Raw genomic sequence first — 14,246 nt, 5'->3', positions numbered from 1 at the left:
TTTGTGTACATAGAAAGTCTTAGATCTTTGCGTTCGGCTCATGAAAAATGGGGGCAAAAACAAAATTGTTGCGTTTATAATTTTGTTCAGTGTATATAGTATGATATTTTTAAAAATAGTAACAATTAAGAAAAATGTTATCATTCATACTATTTTGTCATAAATACTAACCTAGCATAGGTCATTAATACAATTAATACATTAATACTATATTATTGTTATTACATTAATTTAATATTAATATTTCCCACTTTTTTGTGCAGATTTTTGAGCTACATATTACATGAATATCGAAGTGTCTCTCACGATCAACCGTCTAGTAACTACCCAAAGCACATCAGCAACTGCACAGAAAACTCAACATCAAACAAGGCCTAAATCCTTAAAATAAATGTAAAAAAGTAAAACATACTTAGGTATTCAAACAACATAAGGCCTAAGTTCAAACTAACCTTGAAACTGTTTTAAACCTTCCAAAATAGCTTGATCTTGGGTAAAAACTAAACTGTACATCTGAAAGTGGTGGGATCTCGGGCTGCTGGCGTGAGTGAGATGTGGAATGGTAAGCATGTGCCATGAAGTGAGTCAGACCGGTCAGAGACTAACAGTCCCTCGTGTTATCAGAGGACACCTCTAAGAGACTCATGGTGATATGGACATTAGCCATCGCCATTCTCTGCACCATAACAATGACAGCAGCCTTTTAGGGAGTGTTTGCACAACTGTTTTCCACTTATCTCTGAGGGTAAAAATAACCACAGTGAGTGAGATGGATGAGCCCCAGCATATGAGATCATATAAGAATCAAGAGGAGAGCCAGAGCTTGCCTCTCGGACAGACAGCCTTCCTTCACACATCTGTGCTGGTACAGTATATCAGGTAAGAGTCTTATGTGTTATGTAGCATATTACTGATGTATTATGTACAAAAAATGGATGTATAATAGTACAAAAAGTTCATTTCAAATTAGAATAAAAGCAACAAAAAAAAATTAAATTTTTAGAATGTTTAGAAAAACAAAAATGTGTGTTTTTAGATAACTTATGATATTGATTATTTGTTTAAATATATTATATTACATAATTATTAAATGTATTTTTATTACAGAGTAAAAATGTCAGACAACGAAGAAGTGGAGTACGAGTAAGTGTTCCAGTTCAATGCTCAATAATCATCCATCCATCAGTGACAAATTTACGATATTTCTTTTTAACTGTGTACTACAGTGCTATGGGTTATTTTAATAGCATCTGCTTGTCATATATCCCACTCATCTGATAAGTATATTTAATCTGAGAGTTCAGGCAGCTGTTGGGAAGGTACTTGAGCTATGAGAACAATGGAAATAACAGCACTATTCTGTCTTGTTCTCTAGGGAGCAGGAGGGTAAGTCTTGTGTTTTGTAATATTACTTTGATACTTCCACTGTAAACAAGAAAATACAGTTTTTGTTTTTAAAATAAGTCATAAATATTGGCCTTGCAGCTACATAGTTTTAGAAAAGTGAAGCGGCCGACTACATGGTGATATAACAATACTAAAATAGAACCTTCAAAAATACCAGTTGATCAGGTTTTTGCACTGCATATGTTACACCTTTGCAGATTAAAACAAAAATCATAAATATTCTGACATGTTATAGCGGTTGGAAAATATAGTGACCTGTCACATAGATTTACAAGCATGAAAGCTGAGGGTTGGTTTTTTTTTTTTTTTTTTTTTTTTGAGTTGCAGCAGTTCTGTTCATTCTGCTTGTACGCTTTTAACAAAATAGACCCAGAAAGGACACACATGGAATAAAGCAGAAAGTTCTGAAGCATCTGCATATCATCACTAATCCATTACTGTCTTTCAGTGTGAACAGACCTCCTAGCTTCCATCTTTGTGATGTTTTTGTTTGTTTACTTGCCTAACCTGCATGGTGTGGCTTAGAGGTGCAAGAGGAAGAGCTGGAGGAGGAGCATGAGGAGGTTCAGAACCAAGTACAGTAACACAAACTCAGAAACTGCTCACTAAATTTAACAAAAGTGAAAGTGAAAGTGAAAGTGAAAGTGAAAGTGACGTGACATTCAGCCAAGTATGGTGACCCATACTCAGAATTTGTGCTCTGCATTTAACCCATCCGAAGTGCACACACACAGAGCAGTGAACACACACACACTGTGAACACACACCCGGAGCAGTGGGCAGCCATTTATGCTGCGGCGCCCGGGGAGCAGTTGGGGTTCAGTGCCTTGCTCAAGGAGCACCTAAGTCGTGGTATTGAGGGTGGAGAGCGCGCTGTTACATTCACTCCCCCCCACCCACAATTCCTGCCGGCCCGAGACTCGAACTCACAACCCTTCGATTGGGAGTCCGACTCTCTAACCATTAGGCCACGACTTCCCCAAAATCTGCTAATGGCAAAGGGCACAAGCCATTCACAAACACTAAAAAATACTATGGTCATAGCATATTTTGGATATATACCATGGTATTCTTTGAGTAAATAACGTAGTACTGTACATGCAAATGAAAATCATCACAAGGTATATTTAAAAAATGTTGCATGAACAAAAGAGCTGCTGTTTTGAGGTTGAAAAAGGTAATAGGCCTGACCGCCGATATTCCCACCAGTAGCACAATTATGACTGTGCTAAAGGTGCCGCCACATTAGCAAAATTGCATGATAAAAAGAGACATTGGTTAATCTCAAAAAATAACGGCCGCTCCCATAGAAGTCATTCAGTGCAGCAAATTCAAATGCCCAATTTGAAAATGAGCGAAATCCTGGTGGGGAGCTTTCTCGCCCGCACTCAAAACAATCGTGCAGATTCTTATTGGAATGTCTGGATGTTGCCTGCAAATTTCTCTGAGCAACAATAAATGTGACATCATCTTAACAGTTATAATAAACAAGAAGTCAAAGGTTACTGAAATTTAGGCAGAATTTCATGGGCCAAAAATGTTCATTGTCAATAGTGTAGAGATATATGAAACACAGCTCACACTAAAGCTATTGCAGTTTTCTGTTGGTCAACATCAGTGATGTTCCCATTGGATTGGGCTACTTTTATACTATTTCCATGGGTTTCTGCTCATTGAAGCGAAACCCCCCGTCCCCCTGGAACATTTCATCCTAGGTGGAACCCCCTGAAAGGAGGTTTTGACCCCCGGAGTGCAATTTTGATATCCAATTGGGCCAGTTTTATTACGCAGTGGCAAATTTCAATGTGGCAAATTTGTGCGACCCACATGAAAATGAGCAAAATCTGTGTAGGGAAAATTTTTCACTCTTATGGAAGCTCCAGACTTCCTGCACAGATTCCTATTGGATTTCCCTTACAAAATTTAACAGAGCAACAGTATGAGATGAGCGAAAGCGAAGCTTTGCACCCCATGAAAAAGTGTGGATTCCTATTGAAACGACTGGATTTTGCTGAAAATGTGCAGGCATACAGTATTTACCATTGTTCAGTGAATTTCCAGACATTTCAATAGGAATCCAAACTGCTGGGAATTTCACACAGATTTCACTCATGTTCAGTTTTGTGATGCAAATTTGCCACAATTAAAAAAAAAAAAAATCAACTTCTGTGCGAGCCGTGCTTCATATGTCACTACATTTTCGACAATAGACAATTGATCTTTTCTGCCTAAATTTTGCTAATGTGACGCATCTTAATTTTAAGACACAATACTTTCTTTGTCTGCTTTTGTTCTGCCAAAGAACATAGTTTCGAAACATCCACAGCCAAATCCAATCAGAATGGGGTTTTTTTTTTGGACAAATTGGTGAAGTGAATAATTCAATGATTCACTCACAGGCCACATTCAAAAACTAAACGTAGGCAGCATATGGACATAATTTAACTAAAATGAAGAAATAAATGTAGGTTTTAGGCCATTTTCTTCATATATTGATTTAATTTTTTAACATGAAATTTGCATTATAGTACTTTTTCACTTGATTATTACCAAAGCCCTTTATATTCTTCAGTGACTCACAAAGTATCAATGTAAAATAAACATTCTAACAACGATTCACATTTTGTTAAGTTTTCGAAAGCTGCTTAGTCAATCAGATTTGAGGAAAGGAACTAACTCGAAGTATGGTATTACCATCTGTACTACAATACTTTTTAAGGGTGGTCTGACTTCAGACATGCCGGCGCATTTATATCATCGACAACAGTTGTGCGGCTGGGTAGAGACGTGTGTATTGCTGTGTGTAAGTGTGTAACTATCTGAGAGATTTGAGGTATGCATAATCTAACAAGCCTGCCACCAGTACCCATCATGCCCAGGCTGGTATACAGCTCCTTTGCCCACGGGAATTAACTCACATCTTCCAAATAAGTTTCATCAAACACTCTTACATACTTCTATTAGAGATTCAAATTACTATATTTTTCACATTCCCAACTTTGAATTGCGAAAAGGAATTGTTATGTAATTTGATATCTAATGAAGGGAAACAAATGACTCATAGTTCACAGTAATGCAACACCTGTCCTTCAACTTTCTCCATATTCAGAGGCTCATGAGGAGGAAGCGGGAGAACAGGAAGAGACCGCTCAGGAACATGGTGAGTCCTGTTGGTGAGACCCTCAGTTAGACCTCAAACCCCTCCAGATCTACATCGCCCAAATAACCAATGTGTGAACACTGACAACTTTGCCAGAAAATGTAACAAATCATTTATAAAATGTACAATTTACCATTGAAACAGAAACAGATCAATGAATTGTTCCAATAACTTATGCAAGCAAAGACAAGTCAGAGTTCTGTTGAGAAGTGTTTTCGTTAATTAATTAATTCATTCATTCATTTAAATTAAATAAACTACTAAAAATATTCAATAAGAGATTTTGGTCAATAAACAAATACAAAATATTAATGTGAGGAGATCATGAAGAGTTCTTTAAAAAAAAAAAAAAGACTGCATAAGTAATTTTAAGAAAATGAGGAATTTCTCTAAAAATGATGGCATATTCCCTTGGCCTTAAAAAAATATATACACTAATAAAAAAAAAAAAAAAAAAAAAAAAAAAAAAAAAAAAGCAAAACCAATTTTATATATTTTTATTATTCAACATAACATAGTTTTGAGGTGAGAAGTTATGATGGACCATCATTGTAAAGCTTACTTAGCCTTCTTAGCTTACTTATTTTGACAACATAAAAATTGGTATTATATTTTGAAGCAAAGTGTTTCAAAATTAATTTTATCCATTCAGTCTCAAATCAAGTTGTTAAATGTAGTAAAATACACTGAATACAATTCCACTACAGTTTGACCTGCCATCGTAACACTTTTTAAAACCTTTAACACTTTTTTTAAACATTTAATTGAAATCTATTTAATATCTATTTTGTCCAACTTCCTGCAAACCTCACGTCTTAATATTAAGGGTCAAACAAGAAACAGATGACTTTTTTCAAAATATTTTATTTTCTGTTCTATAGAAGATAAAAAAATAAAAAAAAGTTATACATAAATTGTATGTATTGCTTGGTTAAATATGTTTAATAAAGTCATACTTCCCCCCTGTGAATTTAATTAATTCACAAAAAAATACATGCATTTCCTTTCAATATGTATATATAAATGTGTGTGTGTGTGTGTGTGTGTTTTATTGTTATATAGTTATAAATTAATCTACAGCTGTTGCATTTCTATTTTTTAATTTGAACTCATGACACACACATGGGGTGAATCAAATATTCTGCTCTTATCTTAGTTGAAGTGATGAGTGTTTGGTATGCGACTGCAAATTTTCCACCATTCTTCTGTTATCAGTTTCTATTTTTGCCCCTCTGTTTTCTGTGGGACTGTCAGTGATGCCGAATACCTGTAACCTCCTTTCCTTTCCTTCCTTCAGATGGTGAAGAAGATACCGAAGATGGAGGAGGTACTTGCTCTTTATTGCACTGCAAAGACAGGGAACCTGAGACTTACAGCTCTCAAGTAATTGTTTGAAACATGTAGAAACCTGTATTATGACACACACCCTTCTGGATAACTGTATCTTCAAATCTTTAGATCATCCCAAATCCTCTTATGATAACATTCACTCTATCAGAAATACTGTAAAACCGTATTTAGGTTTGAATCTAGTCCCTGGATTTAATGACATATCATCTGCAACCGTTTGCTATTGTGCAATAACTGCCATGAGAACACAATGGGAAGATTAGGCTTCAGATATTTATAATCAGACACACCTTATTGACAATATATGCAACACGTTATAGTTTTAAAAGGTATTTTAAAAAGTCTCTCATATAACTTTGAATAACTTCTGTTGTTTGTATGTTTGATTCTTCCGAAGAGGCGAAACCCAAATTTCTAAAGTAAGTTTAGAATAATAAAGATTTTTTAAAGATCAACAACACTTGTTTTCATTTCACACAGAATTTTGAAACATCATCATTATATTTTCCAGACCATTTATGTTGCCGAACCTGGTGCCCCCAAAGATTCCAGATGGAGAAAGAGTTGATTTTGATGTGAGTAAAATTACCATACAAAGACCCACAGCACCATTTAACTATTTTGGTTATGATGGGTCAAGACTGGCATTTGTCTTTTAATAACCATGCCATCACTTTGCAATTCTAAGCATATTTGCCATATTATTTCGGAATTGAAGTGGATTCCACATTTTTTTTTCCTTATTAATAATGGATGTCAAACCACTCTAGAATGTCAAGTCAAGTCAACTGTATTTATACAGTGCTTTATACAAAACAGATTGTGTCAAAGCAGCTTTACAGTATTAAACCGGAAAATACTGTCGATAATGCAAGAGGACAATAGTAAACACAATGCAAAAATAAAAACTATATACTATATTTTTTTAAATGTAGTACAATTGCTGAAACGAATGTAGCAGTATTTTTGAAAAGGTCCTGTTCACACATGATCTCTTAACAATAATCTACCAGTGACTGTATGCGTGAAAGGGGCTCGTCTCTGATGACCCATTTAATTATTAGAGAGTAGACAGATGTTTTGAAGTACTGAAATACCTTGACAATCGAAAACATGCATTATAAGATTCATAGAAATCAGCAATTCTATAAATTAAACAGAATGATTCACTGGACACATTTCAAGATGCAAATTACTGAAACTTTTGAGCTTTTGATTTATGCTCTTGTATACCTGAACTTGCATATTTTGTCAGGCAAACTGTCTCAATCTAAATCTCAAAGGCCAAATGTTTTCCCCTTCAGGATACACATCAAAAACATATAGAAAAACACCAAAAAGATCCACACACCTATTAAAGAACACCACTAAAACCGTAAGAAGGAGGAGGAGGAGGAACTCATCAGTCTTAAAGACAGGATTGTGAGTGAGCAATGTTGTCCTATTACATCACAGCTGCTTATGTCTCATGAATTAATCATAAATTAATTAATTCTTAATGACAAAAACAGAGAAATTACAAATACTCATTAGGGCAAACATGTGACCCAGAGTAAAAAACAGGTCTGTTAGGGGTCAGTTCAAGCCTGAATGAGCCTGAAAAGGACTTAACAGACAAGTGTCAAATCAATCAGCTCCGTCATTTTCTAGAATAAACATCCCCATAAGTGATCTCCCACTGAAACTGCTGTCAGAGTCGTAATGTGAGTGATTCCGCAGGAGAAACGGCGCTCTGAGCGAGCAGAGCAGCAGAGGATCCGCAGCGAACGCGAGAGGGAACGACAGAGGCGTTTGGAGGTGAGCGCAAGCATTTTCTGTGACCACACACTGATGGACGCAAACTGGCATTAGCTTCGCAAATCCTTTCCTGTTTTCAAACGTTCAGGAGGAAAGAGCTCGCAAGGAGGAAGAGGAAGCCAAAAAGAGAGCGGAGGACGATGCCAAGAAGAAGAAGACGCTCACCAGTCTGCACTTCGGTGGTTACATGCAGAAGGTCAGAGCTGAGAGACGAGACAGTATGATAAAGACCTACATATTTTTGAGTTTAGTGACATAAATCTGCCAACATTTAAAAAAAAATAAAAAAAAAATCAATAAAGGGCATATCAGAGATGAAGATTCAATCTTCTACTTAACTGGGATGGCTTTTAAAAATGTTATATAATTTAAAAACATTTAAACCATCAGCTATGGCACTTCTGAAACATATTTCTAAAATTCACCTAAAATACAACATGCATTACTATCATAACTTACACTACTGTCCAAAAGTTTTTTTTTTTTTTACTTTTCACTTTCACTTTTTACTTAATCATTAAATTGATCAAAAGTATTCACTTTGTTGCCAAAATAAACGTTCAAATAAATTGCTTCGTGAAAAAAAAGTTTCCACAAAATATTAGGCAGCACAACTGCTTTTATCATTGATAATCATTTTTCTTGAGCAGGAAATAAGCAAATAAGAATGATTTGCATTTTAAAATATACAGACACTAAAATAGGTAAACAGAAAATACATCATCAATGTCAATGCTTTATTAAAATAAATTGTCAAAACTGTTCTCTATGATGTTGTTTTGCAGATAGAGAGACGGAGTGGAAAGAAACAGACTGAGAGAGAGAAGAAGAAGAAGATTCTTAGTGATCGCCGTAAACCTTTGGACATCGACAATGCCAGCGACTCTGCTCTCAGGTTTGAAGAGTCATTGTATATTTAACTAATTATAATGCAAATCAAGCACAAAGAAATGGAAACTGCCTCGTTGGAAATTTAGCGCCAACATGTAGCGCCTTTGCGCTTCGGGCGTCCCAAGGTCGAGTCCCAACTCGTGGACCTTTACCGATCCCAAAACACCCCAGCCACTTCACTTCCTGTCAAGGCAGAAACGCCAAAAAAAAAAAAAAAAAAAAGTATTTAAGAAATGAAAATTCTGCCATTTTATTAACTCAGAATATACTTTTTGATCCACAGAAGAAACTAGTTTTTGAATGACATGATGATGCATGATGACAGAACTGTGATTTTTAAAGAGTGTTCTTAAGCACCAAAGCAGTCGATTAGTGTTAACTAATTCAGTAAGACTTTTTTTTTAACCATTCCTTAACTTCTGTAATACAATTCCATAGACTACAAATACAAACAGTAATTAAGCAGATACTATATCTTTCTTTTTCATCAGGGATAAAGCAAAGGAACTGTGGAGCTGGATGCGTCAACTGGAAGCAGAGAAGTTTGAGTTACAGTACCAGTTTACCAAACAGAAATATGAGGTAAGCTAAAGACTAGATCACTTTGAGTTTTACTAGAACTGCATGTTATATAAATGTAATATCTTGGTTTTCCACAAATTTCATTACTGGCTGTGTCACTATGTGCAAGCTATTGTTAATGTTAAGCAATAGTCAATTGATGCTACTATTGTCAGCACTGCAGGCTTACAGTTAAAACAGTAAATAAATGCCAGTTTACATCAATATGCTAAAGTCTGCAGCATCATATAATGTAAGTAAAATGGGTTATGTATATCATTTATGTTGACTTTTGAAATGATTTCAAAGAAAAGCATTCTTATCCACTTGCATCTAATATCTTCCTGGATCTAATTATATAGAAACAAAATGAAAATATTGTTTGCACAGATAACTCATTACAATCTCATTATCCTGTGTTCAGTGAGATGTTTTTGATTATGGATCTCTCTTCAGATCAATGTCCTGAGGAACAGAGTCAGTGACCACCAGAAAACGTGAGTTCATCTGTGTCTGGCCAACCTGATTTCTTGAGAAAGCTATTTTACGAGGTGTCGATTTAGTATGAATGCACCCAGTGTGATTTGTATGTCAACGTACATGGAATAAACACCCCTAAATTTAACCATCATTAGCTATGTTCACATGCACTAATTTTCTTAAAACAGAATAAATTCACATACAGTTTCCATTCAGTGCGTTCAGATGTGGAGAAAGCCACCACAATAATGACACTGGAGCTACCGTGAGAATAATTGCTGTTTTTGCCTTGACAACATATCTAAAAAGCTAACACATATGTTAGACTAGGCCTGGGGGACAATAATAACCATGACAATAATATCTCTATATAATTTCCATCTAATTACTTAATTACACAAATTTGCTAAATGTTCAATGTCATGTTTATGCACAATGCAAATATTAGTAAGACACCCAATTTAAAGCCAGTTTAAGCCAAAATAATTTCACAGGGCCATTTTATTTGCATTTTGACAGTGATTGTGTCTATTTTATGCACACAACATAAATGAACTACAACAATAGTTTAACAAGTGTTTGTCAGCCCTTTCAGTCTGATTTAAATGTAGTTTGGATCAAGCTCATTTGGATCAGTTGAGGAATTTACAAAAAGGCTTTTCAGTCTGACCGAGCCATCAGGTCAGTTATAAACTGATTATTTGGGTGCATGTAAATAATATAGATATATTGTGGTGTTAGCAGATTGCAAAAAAAAAAAAAAAAAAACATACGTGAGATCATACAAATTTAAAAGAATTACCCACCAACTCATCAAAACGTAAAATAGTTTAATTTCATTACTAAATGTTGAGCTCCATTAATACGCAACATATACTCATCATCGAATCTGCATGCAGATTAATGGCACTCAGAAGGCTGGGGAGTTGGTGTTTGTTCTACACTGACTGAACTGAATCTGGCATTTCCCAGAGTTTGGTGTTTTTTTGTTTTTTTTTGTTTACCATGCTATACTTCCCAGAGGGCTTTCTCATTTAAACCAAACTCTGACTCATCTGCTCCTGCCTCAGGCATGTAACACAGACACAGTCTTTGTTAATTCCAAATCAGAGTGACAGTCTTGTCAGCTGGCAGAGCTGCTTCTGCAGCAGAAAATGATTATGGTGCCAGAACTAAAGCACTTGAGGGCATGGAGGTTTGGGCTGCAATCTGCTGCTGCAAAGTCAACATTTACCCATGCATGTCCACCACTGATCTCAGCCACGTGATTATTCAGTCAGCAGAGATAGAAGATCTGTTCCAAAACCTAGTGAGCTGCCTGTTAAGACAGTATTTAAGACTTCGGTGGACTCTTATATCTTAAAAATGCATTTTGGTCGAATGTAAAGGTGCATTCAGTAATTTTTCAGCTAGCATCAGCATTAAACAATGCTGTTAAATGCTATCAGCATGTGTTATGTAAATTACAGTTTCACTGCTGAGATAATCAATCCCTTACCTGTCTAGTCAAGTGAACTCGAGCGTCACTAATCAGGATTTTCTCCATTGTCTAATATTACCAAATTGTTTTTGACATAGGTGATGTTTATGCTCGTTTTGTGACTTTGTTGGTCTTTCTGGCTTCGGAGCTTCACGATAATAAGTGTTCGCTGTCTAATTGTCAGGGATTTTCGGGCTACAGCACTAGCGAATCTACAGAGCAGGGTTGCTAGGTTTTCGCAACCAAAACCCGCCCAACTGCTACTCAAAACTAACCCAAAACTAGCCCAATCCTGTTTTGAGTGGTGTTGCCCGGTAAAAAATAGCATTAAGGGGGGTAAAATACACATTTTTTGGCGGGGATCCTCTGGTAAAATTTGCATTGCAGGGTCTAAGTATCACGTTATTGGGGTTGCTTCAACCCGCGGACATAAAAAGCAAAACAGCGGCAACAGTGTTAAAGTAGCCCAATTCCGCATGAAAACTATGGATTTGGCAACACTGCTACAGATCTAGGCTTTTCTCTGACTTTAGTCAAACACCGCTTGTGATGTAATTTCAATATGGCAAAATGATGGTGAAGTTGGCCGTGTTGGTGGGCCCCGCGATAACCTCCTCGTGCTCAGTTGCATTGTATCATGTGTCGACTATAGCCAGAGATATTGTCAAAAGCATCAGCTGTTAAAGGGATACTCCATCCCAAAATTAAAATCTTGTCATTAATCACTTACCCCCATGTCGTTCCAAATCCGTAAAAGCTTTGTTCGTGTTTAGAACATAATTTAAGATATTTTGGATGAAAACCGGGAGGCTTGTGACTGTCCCATTAACTCCAAAGTAAATTATACTGTCAAGGTCCAGAAAAGTATGAAAGACATAGTCAGAATACTCCATCTGCCATCAGTGATTCAACCATAACGTTATGAAGTGAAGACAATACTTTTTGTATACAAAGAAAACAAAAATAATGACTTTATTCAACAATTCGTTTCCTCTGTCTTTCCACATCACCGTAGCGTCATTTTGGAGAATATGAGCTGAACACAAGCAGCGTACGCTCTTCTGTGTCACCCGCGCTGCACAGATGCACTGTTTTCATTCAAATTAAAGTGTAAATACACGTAGAAAACGAATCCTTGTGTCGCGGCTGACACAGAATGGCGTACACAGTTTGCGTTAAGTGGATATTCTCCAAAATGACTGTGTTAAACATGGCGTCAGGTGGATGGGAATATGCATGGAAATGATATGCAGATAACGTTATGCATATTAAAACTAGGGATTGTAAGCTCCATAAATGGCTATTCCAGGGGAGGAGAGGGGGTGGAGATTCATGTACGCACAATCTTCCGCTGACTGGGTATTACAGAGGGAATTTTGCGCATGTTCTAGCGTACACATGGCTTTATAAATCCGAAAACTTTTGTACATACGAAAAATCTATCTTTTGTGCGTATGCACACATTTAGGATTAAATCTACGTTTTAAACATGAGGCCCCAGGTGTGAATGGGAATGTGTCTCCCTCTACTTGTGATCCGATCGACCAAAACACATCTTAATACCAGGTGTAAACACAGCCTTTGCGACAGCAAAAATTGCTAGCTAAATGAAAGTAGCCCTGTCTGATTGGAAATTGACTATTTCATCTAGAAATTTGTGCGTGCTATGTTTTTTTTTTGTGCTTATTATCAGAAGACTATTCTGGTGTTAGCTTATAAAAATACATAATACATTTTACACAAATGCATTTTTAGTCACTTTCTATTAGCTCTGAGGTCATATGCTAGTGCACTCCTAAATTTGACAAACAAATCATGCTTTGCAAATGTGAGTTAAAGACTCTTGGCTATTATTTCCTTCTATAGGTCAAAGAGAACCAAGAGGGGCCTCAGGAAGTGAATGCTGTGTGGAAAGGCAAACTCGACTCCTCACAAACCCACAGAGATCACGAAGAGAAAGCCCAGGAGAGCTGTGTATACTAATTTACAGATTATGTTGCTTTTATTTAGTCACTGAATAAACACTGTAGATTTTGACTGAACAACTGAACAAAAATAATAAAAATGAGAAAATGAAGTGGCAAAAATGATTTTGTTAACTTGTGTAGGCCTACACAACTTTTAATAATAATAATAAAAAACATACTTTATATTTAATAAAAGAAACTATTTTTTTTTTAAATTTAGCATTTGCATTAAATCCAAATTTCTATATATATATATATATATATATATAGTGGTTTCCGCAAAAACATTAAGCAGTTTTTAACATTAATGGAGAAATAAATGTTTCTCAAGCAGCAGATCCGGATATTTGAATAATTTCATCAGAATAAGATATCATCAGGATCATGTGACACTGAAGACTGGAGAAATGATGTTGAAAAAAATTAAGCTTTGCACCACATGAATAAATTACAGTTTAAAATATAGCTGCAAGCAGCAATTACGGGGCCAAGCACTATAGAAGCAAGCATCAGACCAACTGCAGAAATTAGTAATTTAAGTCATTATAGTTTTATTTTTTTATTCAAAACGGCTGAAAAATCATAAATACAACCTCTAGAAACATGATTTATTGGCTTATCATGTTTGACCAATAGGTGGTGCTGTTAACAAATCGCTGTGGTGTGTTCTGAGTGAGTTTACAATGGCATACACAAAGTTTGGTGTCAATATGCCAAGGCATTACAGAGATATAGCCTCAAGTGTCATTTTGGCATCATGTTTCAAATTCGTTGCTGTTATGCAAAAGCGGTTTTGTCTATCAACACAAAATCCATTATTTTGTCATCGTGGTCTGAAGATGATATACGATTCAATTTTGGTAAAAATCAGACCAACTGTCTAGGAGGAGTTAAAAAAGTTATCAGCATAACCCAAGGAATCTATTAATACCAGTCTCATGACAATAGGCAAAATTCAAAGAATTTAGAATTTTGGTCTCAATATGCTAAATCGTTGCAGAGATACAGCTGTAGATCAATTTTTGCGTGCTTTTCGTTGAATTCGTTTGCAAGTTATTCAAGAACGGTTTGACTAATCAACTTGAATTCCATAACTTTTTGCCACCATGGTCTGAGCCAATTTTGTTGAAAATTGGAAGAACCATCTAGAACA

At 35.9% G+C, this 14,246-nt stretch overlaps 1 protein-coding gene across 1 annotated transcript; it reads left to right on the top strand.

Annotated features, from left to right (window-relative positions):
• The first annotated feature begins 735 nt into the window (after window positions 1–735).
• LOC109048627 (troponin T, cardiac muscle-like) lies at window positions 736–13,213 on the top strand. The gene is made up of 14 exons (XM_042713961.1): window positions 736–879; window positions 1,108–1,143; window positions 1,376–1,386; window positions 4,517–4,567; window positions 5,865–5,894; window positions 6,315–6,336; window positions 6,429–6,573; window positions 7,289–7,339; window positions 7,637–7,714; window positions 7,803–7,910; window positions 8,500–8,609; window positions 9,097–9,187; window positions 9,623–9,663; window positions 12,993–13,213. The coding sequence occupies exons 1-14, from the start codon at window positions 770–772 to the stop codon at window positions 13,024–13,026; spliced, it is 918 nt and encodes a 305-aa protein (XP_042569895.1). The 5' UTR covers window positions 736–769; the 3' UTR covers window positions 13,027–13,213.
• Window positions 13,214–14,246: the final 1,033 nt, after the last annotated feature.

This window comes from Cyprinus carpio, chromosome A23 (assembly GCF_018340385.1).
Source record: "Cyprinus carpio isolate SPL01 chromosome A23, ASM1834038v1, whole genome shotgun sequence".
Taxonomy (NCBI): Eukaryota; Metazoa; Chordata; class Actinopteri; order Cypriniformes; family Cyprinidae; genus Cyprinus; species Cyprinus carpio.
The sequence above is the reverse complement of the archived record's forward strand: the minus strand, read 5'-3'. Positions and strand labels throughout refer to the sequence as shown.